We start from the raw sequence: 19,817 nt of genomic DNA, 5'->3' as shown, positions 1-19,817 counted from the left end.
ATCTTGGAAGAGCTTATGTCTTTCTGGTAAGGCTGTCCTTATCCTAGATGGTTGTGGCTGTGGCTGTTGGAGTTTTTCCTGAGGTCCCTGCCACACTGAAATCTTGGTCTTATATTTTTGTCTTTGTTGTACTAGGCTTCAGATGGTATTCTTGGAGTATGGAGATATCATGCCTTGATTCAGGTATATCATTTATAAACTGTGATTCAAGAAAAGATCATATGTTTATTGTTTATATTGAGAGAAATAATACCTGCTCGCTGAAGAAAATTTAGAAAGTAAAGGCAAAGTAGGAAAAAAGTTTATTGTAATTTTTGCTTTTCTAACCACCCCACCACTCCATCTCTCTTACCTTCCCCACCCTCCTGCCTCTCCTGCAGAAATTCTTGAATTTGCCAGAGAGATTGGTATCGATCCCATCAAGGAACCAGAATTGATGTGGTTGGCACGGGAGGGCATTGTGGCCCCACTGCCCATGGAGTGGAAACCATGGTAAGTCAGCACCAGGTGTGGCTGGCCCACTGACTTGGCTGGTCAGAGGCCATGGGAGCCTGACACTGGACATAAGCTTTAACAGGCCACCTTCTCCAAGCCTGTGCTGTATAGAGAGTCAGGGACAGCAATGTGCTATTTCCCTGCTAGGCCATCTGATGTTTTGGGCCTGAGCACAGGCTGATTTGATCATCCCTTTGGAGTCCCTGGATGGTGAAAATGGTTGGAGGTTCAAATCTACCCAGAGGTGCCTTGGAAGAAAGGCCTGGTGATTTACTTCCAAAAAATCAGCCATGAAAACCCCATGGAGCAGAGTTTTACTCTCACACACATGGGTCACCATGAGTCGGCATTGACTCGATTGCAGCTGGCTTTGTTTTTGGTTATAATGGGGTTTAGTACTTATATCTGGAGTCAAAGAAGCTGCTGCCGTGGGTCAGGTCCTCTCACACCACTGCCTGTTTTGGGCATGCTAAGGAGGTGTCGTTATTCCTTGCAAATTGATATTGAGAATGACAGCTCTACCTCTTTAGTATGTCCAAACTGGATGCTGGTGCTTTAGGGTTTTGTAGCGAGCCTTTACAGACTGGCAAAAAGTTTCTTTCTCCCTTGGTTATGCACTCTGGCTCTGCCATCCCTGAATTTGTGTAACCTATTTGTCTTAGCTAGCTAGTGCTGCTGTAACACAAATACCACAAGTGGGTGGCTTTAAAGAACAGAAACTCATTTTCTCACAGTTGTGAAGGCTGAAAGTCCAAATCAAGGTTTCAGCCGTGTCAGTTCCTTCCTTGTCGGTAGCCTGGGTATTCTTTGGCTGCTTGGCTTGTAGACCATCCTCACGTGGCATCTGCCTTCCCAGTGTGTGCTTGCTTCTGGGTCTGATCTGCTCTTTGTAAAGTTCAGAAGTGATTAGGTTTAGGACACACCCTGCAATGATGTGGCCCCATTAATATAACAAAGAAAATCCTATTCCCAAACAAGATCACATCCACAGGTATGCCCTTAGGATTCCAACGTATATTTTGGGAGGGACACAATTCAACCCGTAACAGATAGGTTCATATTTGTGAATTTGTTCATATTTTCAATTTTAGTTAGAACTTTTTGGATTGTAAGGAGCAGAGACTCACTCAGGTTATCTCAGGGAAAGAGAGGTTTATGGTGAGGAAACTCAGGATGGCCAAGGTGGGAAAGCTAAAAAGGAGCCGTGGTTGCCGCTCTGGTCCCCCTCCTGAGGTCTGCCTTGTGTCCCAGTCATGGTGATGCTGTTGACTCTCTTCTTCATGGCTGTCTGCCCTCCTCTAACTTCCTGCTTCCTTTTCGTGTGTGCAGAGGTCTCTCCAAGTTGTCCTCCTGAAGTGAGTGCTGTAGACTTCCTACCTGAAAATGGAATTTCCCAGTGTTGCTCCTGGACTTGTCTCTGGGTGTCTTAGGGGGTCCCCTCTTATGCCGGTGTTCTGCAATTTGTATTCAAGGCATGATTACCATGTTCTTATCCATACCATTTATTACTTTGGCCATACTTCAAAATGACTGTAGTTGTAGCCTTACCCTTCTCGACTGAAGAATCCTAATCCTTTTAGCTTTTCCTCACATGGCAGTCTCCTGTTCTGTTGATCTTTTTAGCTGCCTTTCCTTGGACCTTCTCCAGTTTCCTGACATCTTTCTTGTAGTAACTTTGTCAGTGCTGCACACAGCATTCCAGATTCTGAGGACTCGTGGTTGTGTTTGTAGGATGGTGGTTTCTGCTTTGTTTCCAATCCCCGTCCTGATGGAAGGAAGGAACTATCATTGGTTATGGGCCACCTGTGTGCCAGCTGCCTTCTTGTACCTGCTGGTGGTGGTTAACACTCTCTCGTCCTATAAGGAGAGCATGGAACTATTTTTCACTTTTTGAAATAACATAAGTCATTAAAACTTAGGTATACTGCCATCTTTTACCCTTGCTCCCTTTCCCAAGCATAATTACTGTTAATTGATGAATTTCTTCAATTTTCGGAAGAGTTTGTATAGAATTGGTATTATTTCTTCCTCAAATGTTTGGCAGAATTCAACCATCTGGGTCTGAAGTTTTCTTTATGGGAAAATTTTTAACTACATCCCCAATTTCTTTAATAGATATAGGATTATTGAGGCTTTTCTTTCTTTTTTATTGTACTTTAGATGAAGGTTTACAGAATAAACTAGCTTCTCATTAGTTAGTATACATATTATTTTATGACATTGGTTAACATCCCCACAACATGTCAACACATTCCCTTCTCGACCTTGGGTTCCCTGTTACCAGCTTTCCTGTCCCTTCCTGCCTTCTTGTTCTTGCCCCTGTGCTGGTGTGCCCCTTTAGTCTCGTTTTGTGTTTATGGGCCTGTCTAATCTTTGGCTGAAGGGTGAACCTCAGGAGTGACTGAAAGGTTGTCCGGGGGGCCATACTCTCAGGGTTTCTCCAGTCTCTGTCAGGCCAGTAAGTCTGGTCTTTTTTTGTGAGTTAGAATTTTCTACATTTTCCTCCAGCTCTGTCTGGGACCCTGTATTATAATCCCTGTCAGGGCAGTCAGTGATGGTAGCTGGCACCATCTAGTTGTACTAGACTCAGTCTGGTGGAGGCTGTGGTAGTTGTGGTCCTTTGGACTAATCTTTTCCTTATATCTTTAGTTTTCTTCTTTCTCCCTTGCTCCCGAAGGGGTGAGAATGGTGGAGTATCTTAGATGGCCACTCACAGGGTATTGAGACCCCAGATGCTACTCACCAAAGTAGAAGGTAGAACATTTTCTTTATTAACTATGATTTGCCAGTTGAGCTAGATATTCCCTGAGACCGTGGTCCCCACAGCCTATTGAGGCTTTTCTTAAATGAGCTTTGATAGCTTGTATCTTCCAAGGAATTTTATCTAAGTTGTTGAATTAGCTGGCAGTTGCTGTGAGTTGGAATCGACTCGATGGTAACAGGTTTGTTTTTTTTTGTATAATAAGAGTTAATATTGGTAGGACAAATGCTTCCTATGTATTCCTTAAATTTGTCTTGGCACTTTTCTCTTCCATTGAGGAGGCAGTTTGAACCCAACAGCTGCTTCTTGGGACAAAGATGTAGCTGTCTGCTTCTGTAAAGATTTATAGCCTTGGAAACCCTATGGGGGCAGTTCTGCTCTGTCCTATAGGGTCACTAGGAGTTGGAATCAGCTCGATGGCAGTGAGCTTAGGCTTGGTTATTTTTCCAAATGAAATTTAGTTTCTTAAAGTCTGCCGAAAACACTTCGAATTTGGACTGGGATTGCACATGTATTTTATAGATTAATCTGGAAAGAACTGGTATATTGGTAATACTGAGCCTTTTGATCCATGACCTTTTTTAGGCCCGAACAGTGTCCCTCAAAAAAAAATTCACAATATTCTCTTTAAAACATAGCATATCCTTTGTTTGATTTATTCTAGAGTACCGTGTTTTTTTGTTGCCATTGCGAGGTGGGGTCTTTTAAAAAGTATTATGACATTTCTAATTGATTGTTGCTGGGAAATAGGAGCACTATTGCTTTTTATAATTGATCTAATACAACCAGCTGCCATGTTGAATAAACCATTATTTTAATGGTTTGTAAATCTCTTAGATTTTCTATGCAGAAAAATCGTGTAATCTGCAAGTAGTCTATTTTTTGATTCAGTTTTGGTAACCTGTTTTTCTAGAAAATTGTCCATTTGGCCTGAGTTTTCTAGTTTATCATCATCAATTCATAGTTTTCTTTTATGGTTTTAGAATCTCTACTGTATCTGTAGTTACGCTCCCTTTGTTTATAACTTCTTGTCTTACTTGACCAATCTTTCAGAAGTTTGCTTATTTTATTAATTTTCTCAAAAAAACACGGATTGCTTTGGTTGAACCTTGTCATGGATTGAATTGTCCCCTAAAAATACTTGTCAGCTTGGTTAGGTAATGACTCCTGGTGTCATGGGATTGGCCACCGTTTTGCCTTCTGATGTGATTGTCCTGTGTGTTGTAAACCTACCTCTGTGTTGTTAACAAGGCAGGACTCATCTACAAGATTCGGTTGTGTCTCAAACCAGTCTCTTGAGATGTAAACGAGAAGCAAGCAGAGAGACGTGGGGACCTCAAACCACTAAGAAACAAGAGCCAAGAGAATAGTGTGTCCTTTGGACCCGGGGTCCCTGCACTGCGAAGTTCCTTGACCAGGGAAGAGTGATGACAAGGACCTTCCCCAGGAGCCAGTAGAAAGAGAAAGTCTTCCTCTGGAGGTGGCACCCTGAATTTGGACTTGTAGCCTCCTAGACTGTGAGAGAATAAATTTCTTTTTGTTAAAGCTATCCACTCGTGATATTTCTGTTATACCACCACTAGATAACTAAGACAAACCTATAATATTATTTCTTTGTTTTCTCTTTCTTAAATTGCTGCTTATTATTTCTTTCCTTCTACTTTCTTTGGGTTTCTTCTTTTCCCACTAAATACTTGATTTGAAAGTATAACTCATTTTTTAATTTCTCTTATTTTCTAATACAGGCTATAATTTTTTTTCTAAGCACCACGTTATAGATATAGTCCACAAGTTTGATATATTGTATCTTTAGTTTCAGTCTTTTATAAAAATGTTTTGTAATTTCTGTTTCTATTTTTTCTTGCCTTATGAATTTTTTATGAATTAGAGTTGTGTTTTTAAATTTCCAAATATGTTTCCAAAGTAATAGTTTGAAGGGGATGAGGTATATAAAGTTTGCATATCTTTTCATTACTGATTTTCAATTTTATTTATTCACTTTGTTCCTTGTCGAGACTTCTTTTGCAGCTAAGTGATTCTGTTTATGTTAATATTCTGTGTGTGCTGGATAAGAATGTGTAGTCTCATTTTTGGATACAGGGTTCTGTATATGCCCCTTAAATCAAGCATGCTAAATGTGTTTTTATCTTGTTTCCTTAATGATTTTTGTCTAAGTCTCACTCTTGAATGACAGTTTAGTTGACTATAGAACTGTTTGTTGAACAGCCCTTTGCTAATATTTTATCATTATCTTCTGACTTACAATTTTGGAGATAAAACATGTTTTCTTGGTCTTATTACTCCTTTGTAGGTAATCGATTTTTATTTCTTCTGGTTGCTTTTTGTATTTTGTTTTATGTATGGTGTTCTGTAATTTCATTATGTCTAAGTATCAATTTATAGTAAATGTATTTACCATATTTAGGATTTGGGGTGCTTTCTTAATCTGAAGACTCCAGTTTTAGAAAATTCTCAACCATTATCACTTTTCTCTTTTGGAACTCTTATTAGAAATATATTGGGCTTTCTTATTTCATCCTGCATGTCTCCGAACTTCTGTTTCTTGATTTTAAAATCACTTTATCTTGCATGTTGCATTCTTTTTAATTTCTTTAGGTATATTTTCCAGTTCACTATTCGTTCCTTCTTCTGTATCAAGTCTGCTGTTTAACCTGCCCTTTTTTTTTAAATTTAATGTTCTTTTCAATATCTTTTTTTTTGTTTGTTGCTTCACTATGGGTTATACTTCTTTGATCCCCATAATAATTTTAAATGTAATTAATTTATTTCTCTTTGGATCTATTCTGTGTCAAGTTTTTGGTATGCTAATTCTTTTCATTGTGTTCTGCTGATTTTCCCTCATGGTGAACTGTTTACTCACACGATTTGTAATCTTTTGTTGTGAATTTTGCAAGTTTTTCTTCAGTAGTGGTTATTTTCTGTGAGTGTCTCCCTCCTAGGTTGTTGTGTGGCTTTATAATTACCTCTGCCAAAGGCTTTTCAGTGGTTCAGGACTAAATTTTTACATAACTTCCTGAGTTGGGATTTCTTTACCACATTTTGGACTGTACATCTACATGTGTCTTGAGATCAGTTTTTATGAGATTTTATTTTGCCCACATAGATCCTGGAGTGGATAACATGCTTACTAGCAGTTTCCATGGCCTGCTAAGCCCTTTTTTTCATGAGCAAGCAGCCTTAAGGGCCCCAGGTTTATACAGGGATCTCGACTTCAGCTTCCAAATTCACGAAGGCAATTTTTTGTCAGTAAATTGGCATTAAAACCCGACCCCCAGGCCTGTATCCAGATCCTTATCTTGGCCTCTCAGTTCATGCACTTATTACTCAGGCCTCAAGTTTTCTTTCTGATTCTGGCGTCTGAGAATCTCTCGATGTTAAAGAAAAAAGGTTTTTCTTTTTGTTTTGTTGTTACATATTAATCCAGTATTTATCTGTGTTTGCAGGGATGAGGAAAGGTAGGACGTTTTCTTCGGTTCATTTAAGCATGTTGCCTGAAGCTTTGAATGTGTTTCTTTAGAATGAATTTCTAGAATTTGAATATCTTGTGTTAAAGGATGTGCAGAATTGAAGTATTGTTTGTTAATGCCAAATTACTTCCCATTAAAATTTAGCAGTTCTACCAGCATTATATATGATCATTCGTTTAAAAATATTATCAATTGAAGAATAGTCAATCCAAAAAAAAAAAAAAATTGTCAATTCCAGGGCAATAGATTGTATCTGATTTTTTAAAATTTGCATATTCTAAATTGTAGAACTGAGTTGGCCATCTTTTGGCCATTGGTTTATCTTCTGCGGTTTGCTTGTTTATATCCCTTGCCTTTTTGTCCATTGGATTTCTTTTTATTTTTGTTAAGGTGGTGGAACTCTTTGGTTGTTCTGGGTATTAATTTTACTAGTATTGTTTCTACTATTTTCTACCAGTTACTTGTATTTTAATTTTTTTATGGTTTCTTTCTTCATATCAAAATTAAAAATTTTTAACTCGTCATATCTTTCAGGATTTTTTCTTTGTGGCTTTTTCTCCCCTCTTGTTTAGGGATGCCTGTGGAGCACTGGTGGCACAGTGGTTAAGAACTTGGCTGCTAACCAAGAGGTTGGCAGTTCGAATCCACCAGCTGCTCCTTGGAAACCCTATGGGGCAGTTCTACTCTGTCCTATAGGGTTGCTGTGAGTCATAATCAACTCAGTGGCAACAGGTTTGGGTTTTTTGGTTTATTTTACTTTTAGGAGCCCTGGTGGCACAGTGCTTAAGTGCTCAGCTGTGCACCGAAAGGTCAGTGGTTCAAACCCACCAGCTGTTCCGTGGGAGAAAGATGTGGCAGTCTTCTAGAAAAATTTACAGCCTCGGAAACACTATGGGGCAGTTCTACTCTGTCCTATAGGGTCACTGTGAGCCGGAATCAACTTGATGGCAACCAGTTTGGTTTGGGTACTTTATTTTATTAAAATATTACCCTGTATTTATTTTTTAATGTTAAGCTCAAATACATCTGGAATTGATTTTGGTGAATGCTGTTGTATAGGAATATAAACGAGTAGCCATTTATCTCAATGTCATTTATTGAATCAATAGTTCATCTTTCTTTACTGATATGAAATGTTACCTTTCTTATAAACCAAATTCTCATATATGAATGGGTTTGTTTCTAGGCCCTGTGTTGTGTTTTATCAATCAATTTGTCTATTTCTGTGTTGGTACCGCACTGTTTATAGTATTTTAAAGGTTTACTTTAATATCCTTGCTCTTTTTTAAAAATTTATTTTATTTTTGTTTTTGTTGAGAATATACACAGCAGCATATACACTAGTTCAACAGTTTCTACATGTGCAGTTCAATGACCTTGATTACTGTGTTTTTACACAAATAATGCGTCGTGCTACTTTTTTGCCAGTTGCACCTGACCCTTGCCTTGTGGGATTTTTTCATAAGTGCACTGTGCTAATTTTTTTTACAGCAACATGTAAAAAAAAGTGGCATAGCACTCTTACAAAAATACCTTGTAGGGGGCTTGGGAGGGCACGGTTGGCAAAAAAAAATGTAGAACACATGTGTTATTCGCATAAAAATATGGTATATTCTAGTTTGCAACCGTTCTCTCTCCTTTTCTGAGTTGCTCCTCCCCATTAACATAAACTCACCACCTCCTAAGACTCCTATCTAATCTTTAGAGTTGCTGTTGTCAGTTTGCTCCCACATAGATACATCTTAAAAGAGCACAGTGCTCAAGACATTCTTTACTAGTCAAGCTAAACTTTTGTTTGGTTTTAAGAAGACTTCAGGGGATATTTTTGGCTTAAGTTTTAAGGTTTAAAGATTATCTCAAGGCAGTAATTTCAGGGGTTCATCCAGCCTCTGTGGCTCCAGAAAATCTGGGTTCCATGAGAATTTGAGATTCTGTTCTGCATTTTCCCCATTTTGATCAGGATCCTTCTATCGAATCTTTGATGAAAATGTTCAGAATGGTAGCTGGGCACCATCCAGTTCTTCTGGTCTTATGGCAATTAGCCATACATTCTGTTTCCTCCTCCTATTCCTGACTGTACTTACTCTCTTGCTCTAGGCAAATAGAGACCAGGTACAATTCTTAACCCCTCCCCCCTGCCTTTTTGCCCTCTTTCCTCCCCTTCCTTCTTCACCTCCTTCTCTTTTTTCTATTTTTTTTCCTAAGTACTGTGGACCTGAGCGGGGACTAACTCCTGACTTCTGTTTATCCCCAGCCAGGACATCACAGGTGATATTTACTATTTCAACTTTGCCAATGGGCAGTCCATGTGGGACCATCCCTGTGATGAGCACTATCGGAACCTGGTCATCCAAGAGCGAGGGAAGCTATCAACTGGAGCCATTAAGAAGAAAGATAAGAGAAAGAAAAAGGAAAAGAGAGACAAGAAGGGCAAAGAGACCGCCAAAAGTTCCCTGGTGAGTCAGTGAATGCCAGCTCCTAGAGGGGCCAAGTTTGAGACCTGAGGGGATGTTGGGACCTCTAGGTGTTTATTCAGAAGAATGGCCTGGTGGTGTACTTCCACAATACCAGGCATCGAAACGCTATGGAGCACTGTTCTATTCTGACACACACGGGTTGCCAACTGTTTTTTTTTTCTCTTTTTGTATTTGTGTGTTTACAGCTGGGTTGAAAGATGGAGATTAATAATGTAATAAATTTTTTATGGTACATCACCTGAATTGTGCCTGTCTTCTGGTAAATTTTCCTTTGAGCTTCTAGAAGTTGTTAGTATCTCTAAGCAATTCCTTTTGTTTTCTTTGGTCCTTGGGAAGCACATGTTGTGTAATAGGGTTAGAGAGAAGGCCACAGTTCTGCCGAGGGTGGAATTTTGCAGTCATCTAAGAAGTGATGCCATCTGCGCCTCTGAGAGTGGGTGCAGTCGGGCTGAGGCCAGTGGGCCTGGATGCGTAGGGTGTCATTCGTCTTCTTTCAGAGTCAGGTTTTCCTAGTGTGGATTCATTATTTGTCTTCAAGCGGTATGAATTCCTAGATATCAGTTACAGCCGTAGTTCAGTTGTCAGAACACCAAGTGCCTTCAAGATCCAAAAAGAAAAGCATTGGGCTTTATCTGCTCCTGTGAATTGTCTTTGTTGCCAGTGTCTTAGTTAGTGTTGGAAAATTAAAATTTGATTGCAACATGACTACCTTGGTTCAAGTAGCCCTTTTTTTTTTTTTTTTTTTTTTAGTGCCTTCAGAAGATAGAATTTTATTTCTCTGTCACATAACAGTGTGCCACCTCAGGCAGGTGGCACAGGTAGTGTCAACAGCCCCACTTCATGGGGTCAATCAGAGACCAGCTGCTTTCTCTCCCATTGCACCTCACCCTCTAGAGTGTGGTCCTCATCTGCATGGTCAAAACTAGCCCAGTGTCATCAAGTTGCTTTTTGACTCAGAGTTCAAAATCCCATTTCCCTTTATTGCTTACTTGCCCCTCCAGTAAGTTTGAACTTAGAAGGCAGCGCGCTCTGATCCTTATTTGTAGGTAGAGAAGCTAAGGTTGGGAGCCATGCTGAAATGAAGCCCACGCTGCTCTGGAACACTGTAGCAGTGTAGGGAAATTCAGGCCTTTCTCCTTTCCCCCAGGTATGGGCAGGCTGGCCACTGTGTGGAGAGAGACTGTAGCAACACAGTTCAGCTGGGGAGGAGCACTGGGAATATCTTTTCTACTCTCACAGTGGTCCAGTTGTTTTGCTCTTTTGTTTATAGTCTTATTTCCTACCAGAGCCTGGTGATTACCTCTCAGTGAAGATATTCTCTATCTTCCTTTCCAGGGGGTGAGTTCTGGCTTTGAATGGTTACCAATGAATTTATCCTTTTTATTGTTTCCAGGCTCTACAGGTACTCCTCACTCCTCCCCCACCCCCTATGTATTACTCGTGATTCTGAGAACAAGATAACAAGCCCATTCCTCTAGATGGAGAAAGGAGGGCACATAATTTCTAAATAGGTTGAATTATCTGCTAGTTTTTTTTATAACATATTTGAGAGGCAAAAGATGGATGATGGGCTTTTCACTAGCCCAGGATTACCTTAAATGATACCCAGGTATTTGGACAGGTTGACTAAAGAAGAGCAGAGGGAATGAGGTGAGGATTCTAGGGTGGAGGGGTGGGTGACAGACTGAATTCTCGGTGCGTGACTGTGCTCATGGAGCTCTCTGTTCCAAACAGTTCCTTCTGTGGTTTCAGGAGCTTAGGACAATTGGACAACCCTGAGCTGCCAGTCTGGTTCTTAGGGCTGAGAGCAGACACCTCAGACCAGATTTTGGCCCATTGGGTGGCCTGGGCTCTCTGGAGGTGTGTACTCAAGAGGATGGGTGATATTTAGTGTGAATGTTTGCAGAGGGTGGTCGATTTTTGTAGGGTTTCTTCTAGCTGAGAGATTCTGTGACTGCGTGGACCTATCTCAAGCAGGACCAGCTCATACCTTTGGTAGAAGACTCTAGACTGCGTTTCTCAGGTTCAGGACACTGGTTATTCTTCCCTTCTTCTCTCCCTTCTCTGGACATCTCGGGCAGTCCTTGATAAGGTTGATGGGCTTTGTAAAATTGACCAGTCGCAGAACCCGAGAGCTAGATGGTACCTTAAGGTTAATGTAGTTGGCGATTTTATCTTAGGGATAATCTGATTGGTAATTTCAGGCTTTTCTTAGTAGTAAAGTCCTGTCTTCAGATCACTTCCTCCATAGACGTCCAATAAATTAAAAAAGAAGTGGAGGCACTCTGGCTGAAGTTAGGGGTGTGAGTCTTGGCATCCCCCCCCAACACACGCACACAGTAGTGGCCCCTGAGGTACCTTGTGGAACGACCTTCTCTCTCGGGTTCTGAGAAGTGAAGATTTGCAAGCCATTGGTCTAGTCCAGGGTCCTCTTTATAAATAAGAAAACTAGGATCCAGAAAACAACATAATTTCAGCCCAAGGGAATTTTTCTTCCCTCTTTGGTTCATGCTTTACTTTAAATGGAGGGTGGGTTTCTGCCAAGGGCTTGTCAAGGGCTGAGGTAGCAAGTATAAATCAGAACTATTTTGTCTTAGTTTTCTCTGCATGTTTATATACCCATCTAGGAAACACAGCCTGAGCAGGGACTTCTGCCTTCTCCTTCCTTTCTCTACGGCCCGTCCCCTCTCCCAGCACCTGGGCTTGCTGGCTTGGACCTAGAGCAAGAGATGCAGGCTAGAAGTGAGGGCTCCTTTAAGAAAGGGAAGAGCTCATGCATGCTGGGCGACACCCCCTGGCCTCTCGTGGGCACTCTGCCCAGCAAGCTGCAGCCACTGTCCACAGGCCAAGCTTCGCGAACCCACCGGATCTTTGCCGACGTGGAGAAAATCTTAGGCAGGGCCCCAGCCCAATGCAGGACAGAATTAGGTGACCAACAGGGTCTGGAGAAACCCCAGAAGCCAACAGAGAAAGTCTACCTGGGGTTTTCAGACCCTGAAATAGAAGAGCTGGAAATGAGGAACAGACAGCAGAAACCCAGTGCTCTGGGCCCTGAGAACGTCAGACCTCTCCACCGTGGGCAGGATGTGGTGGAGAGCAGGAGCCAGGCCTCGGTCCACTCAAAGCTTTCAGAAACTATCAGGGGTCCGCAGCTGAAAGGGGAGCGGCACAGCCACAACATAGCCAAACTGAGCTCCACAGGCCCCAGAGGGGACGAGGGCCAGAGCCCCATCTCTTTGCCATCCCATGGGGAGGAGCCCTCCCTGTCCCCTTGTTCTTCTGACCATATACTGCCTACCAGGAAAAACAAGCTGCTCTTGTTAGCTAGCAGCCCAGTTGAAGACCTGAGTTGGCAGGGAGTTCCTGGGGAAGGGGGGAACATGGGCAAGGGGAGGAAGAGGAGAGAGCCCCCAGGATTGTGGATGGGACAGGTCTCTGAGCTTGTCAACAAGGACACCCCAGGGAGCAACAAGGGAACAGAGCCTAGTGACCCTGAGGTTCCAGGGGCCTCAGCTGAAGATGTACCTCAGGGCCTCTTTCTGATACCACCTGATACCCTGGCATCAGAAGCAGCTCAGAATGCCCCTTCAGGGAGTACCCCTGGGGTCTCGCCTGGCAGTGAGAATAGACAACCCCCAGCGTCTCCAGAGCTCCCTGATGAAGGTAGGAAGCTTAGTGTGTCTGGGCCTGACTTGGAGAGCAAAAGCAGCAGCAGCCTGGCCTCACACGTTGGCTCTCAGGTTCTGGGTGAGGTGAACAACTTCCCTTGGGACTTGCAGAGCTCACAGGGATCTGAACCGGGAGTGGATCAGTCAGGTCCTGGACCCGGAACTCAACATGCCAACCCCTTCCTAGCACCCCAGTTGCCCCACATCCAGAGCTCTGCAGATGAGCAGTCAGAGAGTGAAGACTACTCGGAGGATCAGAGGCTCTACCAGCACATCCTGCAGATGGTCAAGATCTCCAGCCGGCTGGAGGGCCTGGGACTGCCTGAGAGCATGCAGGAAATGCCATGCAAAGACATTGCCAGCATGGTCTGTTGCATGGCAGCTGAGTCTTCCAGGATGTCTAGTGAGGGTGAGCATGAGGTCATCAGAGCCCTGGAGAGGGACTCGAGGTTTTCGGCTTGGGGCCCAGAGCTGCGGCAGCATCCTCAGGAGGTGGCTCTTGCCCCTGCTGGGCAGGAGGCCTCTCAGCCAGCCAGTTTCCATCCAAGCAGCAGCCCGCTCAGGCAGGGGCTAATTGAGCTGAGCTCCAGCAGAGGCCTGGTTGCAGAGCCAGGCAAGATACAGCTTCTCAACCAGGTATGCTTCATACAGAGCATGGCCTAAAGGCCTCAGTGAACTTAGTAAGAGGGAGCCGACTGAGTTTGTGTTTTAACACAGCCACCAGGTCTGCATTCCTGTTGTTCCCCCTCCTTTAGTAAATACAGATCCCTTAACTACCCAGTATGGCCATATTGTGGGATGATGTGTATTTCATGTTTCTTCTACCCCATTGCCTATAAGATGGGAGCTGAGAGTGTCTATGACTTCCCTTCCCTGCATCTAGCTGTAACTCCTGGGTAGTTAGTTCACTTATGCTCTGAAGATGATCAGTTCTAAGGGTGAGCAAGGTCGTGCCATCCTGGTACTCCTGCAAGATTTAGGTGCTTTCCCAGGATTTGGGAAGCCAAATCCTGGTGATAGAGAGAGGCTCCAAACTCAGTCCCTTGTTTGAGTCACACGGAAAAGGAAAGTTAATGCTAGCATGAGGGCCAGAAGCTGAGACCCTCTCTCTTTCTCCAGTGAGCTGCTTCTGCTCCTTGCTTCCCAGGGTCCCCAGGAAGCCCTGTGAACAACCTGTTTCCTGCTTGGGCAGACCCTATTTGGGACTTCACTTCCTCCCCCAACTGGGACTTACCGAAGTGCTGAGTTTGCCCTATCATTCTGACCCCTTGTCCCTTTGAAGAGCCACACCATATTCTTCATTCAGAAGAAATCAGGTTGGATTAGAAACCAGGAGGAAGGATCAGTCTGAATTTCCCAGCCATACTTTTGCTGTTGCCCAGCTGTGGCTTTACCCAGTTGTCACCTCTGGTTTCTAATTGCAGCCGTGCACTGGCTCTCTGCTAGCTCTAATAACTACTGGAGCACTATAAATATCAGATAAGCTACAGATTACCCTGAAAGTTTTAATTAGCCCAATGGCAGCAAGTTTATCCGCTCTGAAGGACAATATCATGCACAGCCCTATACTCATAGTGAAGGGCCATCTACAGAAGATGATCAACCAGGAGCCAGGAATGTATAATTTCCCTGCTAACCACTGATTTGGTAAAGGCCTGGGAGAACAGTGCCCTCAGCATGCCTGTCTCCCTCCCTCAAGCCCCCAGTGCGTTAGCAAATTAGCCATGTCAGGAGTCTGTAATTTTCCATAAATACAGTGTGGGAAGAATTTTGCTTGCTGATACATCAGGGCTAGTTGGAAGGGCTGAAGCTAGGAGGAGCAGGTCCGGTTTGCTCACAGTTCACCTCAGACAAACTTTCCTGGGTCTTTTGTTCCACAACCAGGAGGCAGTATAAATACAGGCTTAGAAGTAGAACTGGTTTCCAATCCCATCTCTGCCCCTTGCTGGCCCTGTGGCTTTGGGCAAACTACTTAACCTCACCCATCTCTGTTTCCTCATACGGGGACTGTGGGTAGAAGTCAGCCTGCCTCAGGTTGTTGTGAGAGTCAAATGAGACAGTGCATGTGAGGTGCTTAGCCCCGTGCCTGGTCCATGGGTAATATTGGCTCATTCTATTGCTATCAGCTTTTCTCCCTACCATAGATACTCTACACCAGGCCAGATGATTGAGAGTGGTTCTCATCTCACCTCTCAGGTTAGCGTCTGATACCCTCCCCATGCAGAAATGGGTCCTGACGGTCTGGCCCATAGGCTGAGGCTGTGGGCAACCAGATGGGCCAACTGCACTTCTTCAGCCTGACCTCCTCTAGTTCCTTCTTCTCTCCAGTCCCTGAGGGATTAGAGAGGAATGGAATTTTCATGTTTTTAAGTTTGAGGAAAGAATTTTAAAGGGCTCTTTCTAAATTGTACCTAGAATGCTGTCCCTGCCTCTGCTTCTGATAAGCCCAAGTTATTGTAATGTGGATCCCTGTGATAACGAGAATCCTGTAACACTGGTGTAGCCCTGGGCCACTCAAAAACCCCCCTTACATTCATTATCTCATTTGAGCTTCTCAGCGAACCTTCAAGGTGCATGTCATTACTGTCTTGCAGATGAGTAAACCGAGGAATCCCAGAGTCTGGGAGCTGCCCAAGGTCTCGCAAATCCGGACTCCCAGCCTGATTTCTTTCCCCAGCCCTCACTGGCATGAAGCCTTCATTTGGCCCTCCTGCCAACAGGGAAAGGAAGGGCCTGGCTAGCCCCATTTCAACCACCTCCTTCCTCCTCAGCAGTGTCTGGGGCAAAGAACGTTCTTTGGTGGCTTATTCACATTTTTTCATAATTAATGATGACTTGTTTCAGAGTAATACATACCCATCATTTAAAAAGTCAAATAGTACCAAGGGGCATATAACATACTACAGCAGCTCTCTGGTGTGCCTACCCTTCCCCAGAGGCAACCACTTTCTTGTGGTGTTTACTTCCATAGTTCTAGACAGTCTGCTTATATTACTTTTTCTTGATTCATTAATTCTGACCTTGAGCTACGAAGACTTTTCATGATGGCAGATGAGGATTTTGTCTCTGCTTCCCCTCCTCCACACTTCCTGTATGGCTTCTGAGAGGAGAGCAGAGCCCTGTATCGCATCTGCCAGATGTAAAAGAACTGTTTACTGTGAGGGAACAGCAGAGTTATGAGAAGCAGGAAACCAGCCTGTGATTTCTCACACAGTTGACACAATGGTAATTTCTGGGTGTTGTGCTTCATTAGCAGCCTCTGAACGGAGGTGGTTTAAATTTGAGCGGGCAAGATTTAGATATTTTATTTTTATATCCGTCTCCAACACTCCTAGAGCCTGCGGTTTCTTGGGTTTGTAATGAGAGGTTTTTCTTGCCCAGGCCCCGGGTTCCTCATTAGCCCCAGTCCACGTTCCTCTTGGGGGCCTGGCTCCATTACGAGGCCCTTTGGAGGCCTCACCCTCTGCTCTTCGTGGATCTCAAAATGTGAGCCTGGGAAGCTCGGTGGAATCTGGTCAGCTTGGAGAATTCACGTTGGTAAATATTTTCTCTTGTGTCCATTGTGTTTAGGAGCCGGGGCCCATAGATGAGAAGCAACACAGGCAGAGTGTTAACAAATCATCATCTTGTTGGGGAGATTAGTCACACTGTGTGGGTGCTGAATGTGGCCTCTGGGCAGTTGAGAATAGACCCATGCCGTAGAGACTCCGTGCTACTTTCCTAGTCTGTGCAGCCAGGGCAGTAGGACTTGGAGAAGAGAGGGATCAATATGAGCTGGAGTGGCCGATGAGTGCCCTGACGTTCCCCTCTGTTTTGGAGCCTTCACAGGGTCTCAAGACTTCTGCTTTTACAAAGGGTCTCTTGGAATCCATTCATGAGGATAAGAACGCTCTCAACCTCTTGGCTTTAGGGGAGGAGACCAATGAGGAGGAGGATGAGGAGAGTGACAACCAGGTAATGATGAAGTCCTCTTCCCCCCCGGCCTTGAAACCCTCTCTGCCATTTTGAAAATAAGTAAAAATGATTTATTTGCCAGGGAGCACTTCTTTTCTTGACCAGTCTTTACGCTTTCTAGGTCTGGCCCAGAAAGCATAACTAACAAGGGACCTCTTGGCTGTTTTCTTGGAGCAAAGTGTTGTTCACACTGGGTAAAGGGCTGTGTTTGTGGAGGTCCTGCCTGAGAGTCCCTTGGCTCAGCATTACCCCACTTCTCCTCGGCATGGCCATCACCTGGGCTGACCAGTGTCCTTAGATTGACCCCTTGTAATTATTTTTTTCAGAGTCTCCGCAGCTCAAGTGAGCTTCGTAAGAACCTGTACCTGGACATCGGGGCATTGGGGGGTGACTTTGAGTATGAGGTAAGAGCTCCAAGCCCCTGCAATCAAATGCTCCAGCCTGGAGTGTCCCTCCTTCTTTATTAAGCCTTTCTACTTTGTGAGGTTCATGTCTGGAAAGAGAACTATTTCATCCCCGTCCGATCTGGATGGAATTTCTGGAACTTGGGGAAGAACAAGAGGAGAAAGTCATTTATTCATTTATCAAATAACCACCGTTCATTGAATGCTTCCACATGAGGCACTCTACTAGGTGCTGTTGGTCAATCAGACGTAAATGAGATATGGTTTGCTGCCCTCTAAGATCTTACAGTCTCATAGGAGAGAGAAGTAAATGACTATAACCGAGGGTAGAATGTGATGAGGCCGTAAGGAAGATTAGACAGAGTGCTGTGGGAAGGGAGAGCTTGGGGGCTGCTGTCCATTTGGGGTGACCATGGAAGGCTCTGTTGAGAAGCTGACATCTGAGGTGAGCCAGGAGGGATGATGGGCAGGAGGACTAGAGGTGAGTGGTGAGAGAGGGGCAGGTGGTACAGGGTGAGTTGTGAGGAAGACGGGGGCGTCTCCTCCTGGAGCACATGTGGAAGAGGAATGAGAGAGGACTGGAGGCAGCCTTGGGCTAGGTCATGGCCGGCCTCAGGTGCCAGGCTGGGAAGTTTGGGAGCCATCAGAGGATTTGAACAGAGGTATAACGTCATTCAGGTTTGTAACATTTGTTGAATGCTGGCTCTGTACCCAGGCACTGTGCCAAGCCCTGTGGGAGGTACAACTATCAGTCAAATGTGGGTCTGCGTGGTCTGTCCTCGAGGGGTTTATAGTTGAGCAGAGAGGAAGCACACAGGGTACTTGGTGCTTAGTACGTGCTCAGTAGACATTGAATGAATGAATGTTTAGGAAACTATATAAAGCAGAGCAGCGTGGAAAAGATGACATTTGACTTGGGTCTTGAACAATAGGTGAGTTTTAGACATGGGGGACGTTAAGGGAATATTTCAGGCAAGTGAACAGCTTGAACAAAAGCTCAAGGGCTGGGGAATGAAGAATATGGATGAGAATGGCTTCCAGAAGAGCCTCATAAGTAGTCCTGTTGCTTCTAATCTCTCTACCCAGTCTGACATCCACTGCTACCAGAATGCTCTTCATAAAAAACAAACAAAAACAAAAAACCCTCAACACTCACCATGTCATCATACCTAGAAACTCCCCGTGGGTTTTTGTACTGGAAACGAACATGCCCTGCTCTATGTACTTTGCCTAGTGCCCAATTTATTAATTTTTAAACAGTTAACACTTCTCTAAATATTCCCCAAGGATTCACACAGTGAATCATAAAGTCAACAAGTTAGATTTTCTCACCCATTTAAATATTGATCATAAACTTAAACTTTTCACAAGTTTAATATATCATATACTTTAAACATCTGAAAATCAAACAGATCACTCACACTTTATAAGAATGTTCACAAAACTGATCAGTAAAACAAAAGTATCCATATCATGGATTTAAATTAGCTTTCTTGTTATCCCTTATTCTTATGGTCTTATCCCTTATCATGTTCGTACTATCTCTGACCCTTATTGCTTCATCATCACCTCATCTTGAGAGCAGGGTTAATGTCTCAGGCCAGCAGAGGTTGCAGATGCTGGCTGATGGGCCATGTTTTGGGCCTTGAGATCGGAGATGTAGGCGGGCCTTCCAGTGTGATCCAGCTCTAGTCACTGGGCAAGCCCCCTTTCATAATTAGACTTTGTCTGTTACCTCAGAAATGTCCCGAATTTTTGGCTCTGACCAATCAGATATATTTTGATTTTTTGTAATGTTAACATTGTTAGTTGCCGTTGAGTCAGCTCCGACTTATGGCAACTCCGTGTGTAATAGAGTGAAACATTGCCTGGTCCTGCGCCATCTTCGTGATCATTGGTATGTCTGAGTCCTTTGTTGTGGCTAGTACAGTGCCTTCCAACCTGGGGGGCTCACCTTCTAGCACTCTATCGGACAGTATCCTGTTGTGATCCATAGGATTTTCATTGGCTCATTTTCGTAAGTAGATTGCCAGGCCTTTCTTCCTAGTCAGTATCTTAGTCTGAAAGCTCTGCTGAAGCGTGTCCAGCATGGGTGACTCTGCTGGTATTTGAAATACCACAGCACAGCATCTGGTATCACAGCAGGGTGCAAGCTATCATGGTTTGACAAACATAGCAGGTGGGTGGTGGTGTAATTTAATACTTACTGCCAAATGTGGCACTTTTTTTTTTTTTCTGAGTGTCTGGTCTTTATCATTAACCTGATACATACCTGTTTTGAAACTATTTCTTCTGAGTGGGGCCTGGTCTGGTTGGGTTAAATCCAAAGCCTTCAGTCTGTTTGGTTCCCTAAAATTACAACTTTTCTTCCTTCTTATCTGCCATCAAGACCTGTAATACTGATGGAATCAAAGGAGGGCCTCAGATTTTGAGCCTAGAAGGATGACTATGAGTAGGAACAGGAGTGTCAGGGGCACTTTTTTGTTTTTGAAGAGCGAGGACAGCCTCCATGAGGCTGAACAAGTTGGCAGTGGAGATTCTGCCATATGCTTGTCTGTATGTCCAGCCCC

General features: G+C 43.8%; 1 protein-coding gene across 15 annotated transcripts in view; it reads left to right on the top strand.

The window, feature by feature from the left end:
* CEP164 (centrosomal protein 164) overlaps positions 1-19,817 on the top strand; it is a 73,926-nt gene that overhangs the window by 14,060 nt on the left and 40,049 nt on the right. For 11 of the 15 annotated variants that reach the window (XM_064269015.1, XM_064269010.1, XM_064269012.1 and 8 more), the window contains exons 1-4: positions 9,211-13,525; positions 16,271-16,426; positions 16,709-16,843; positions 17,170-17,247. In XM_064269015.1, coding sequence (XP_064125085.1) covers positions 11,951-13,525; positions 16,271-16,426; positions 16,709-16,843; positions 17,170-17,247 — 1,944 coding nt within the window. In that variant the 5' untranslated portion in view covers positions 9,211-11,950. The other 4 variants (XM_023558170.2, XM_023558175.2, XM_010597901.3 and 1 more) reach the window with 4 other exon arrangements.

This window comes from Loxodonta africana, chromosome 15 (genome assembly GCF_030014295.1).
Source record: "Loxodonta africana isolate mLoxAfr1 chromosome 15, mLoxAfr1.hap2, whole genome shotgun sequence".
Lineage (NCBI taxonomy): Eukaryota > Metazoa > Chordata > Mammalia > Proboscidea > Elephantidae > Loxodonta > Loxodonta africana.
The sequence above is the reverse complement of the archived record's forward strand: the minus strand, read 5'-3'. Positions and strand labels throughout refer to the sequence as shown.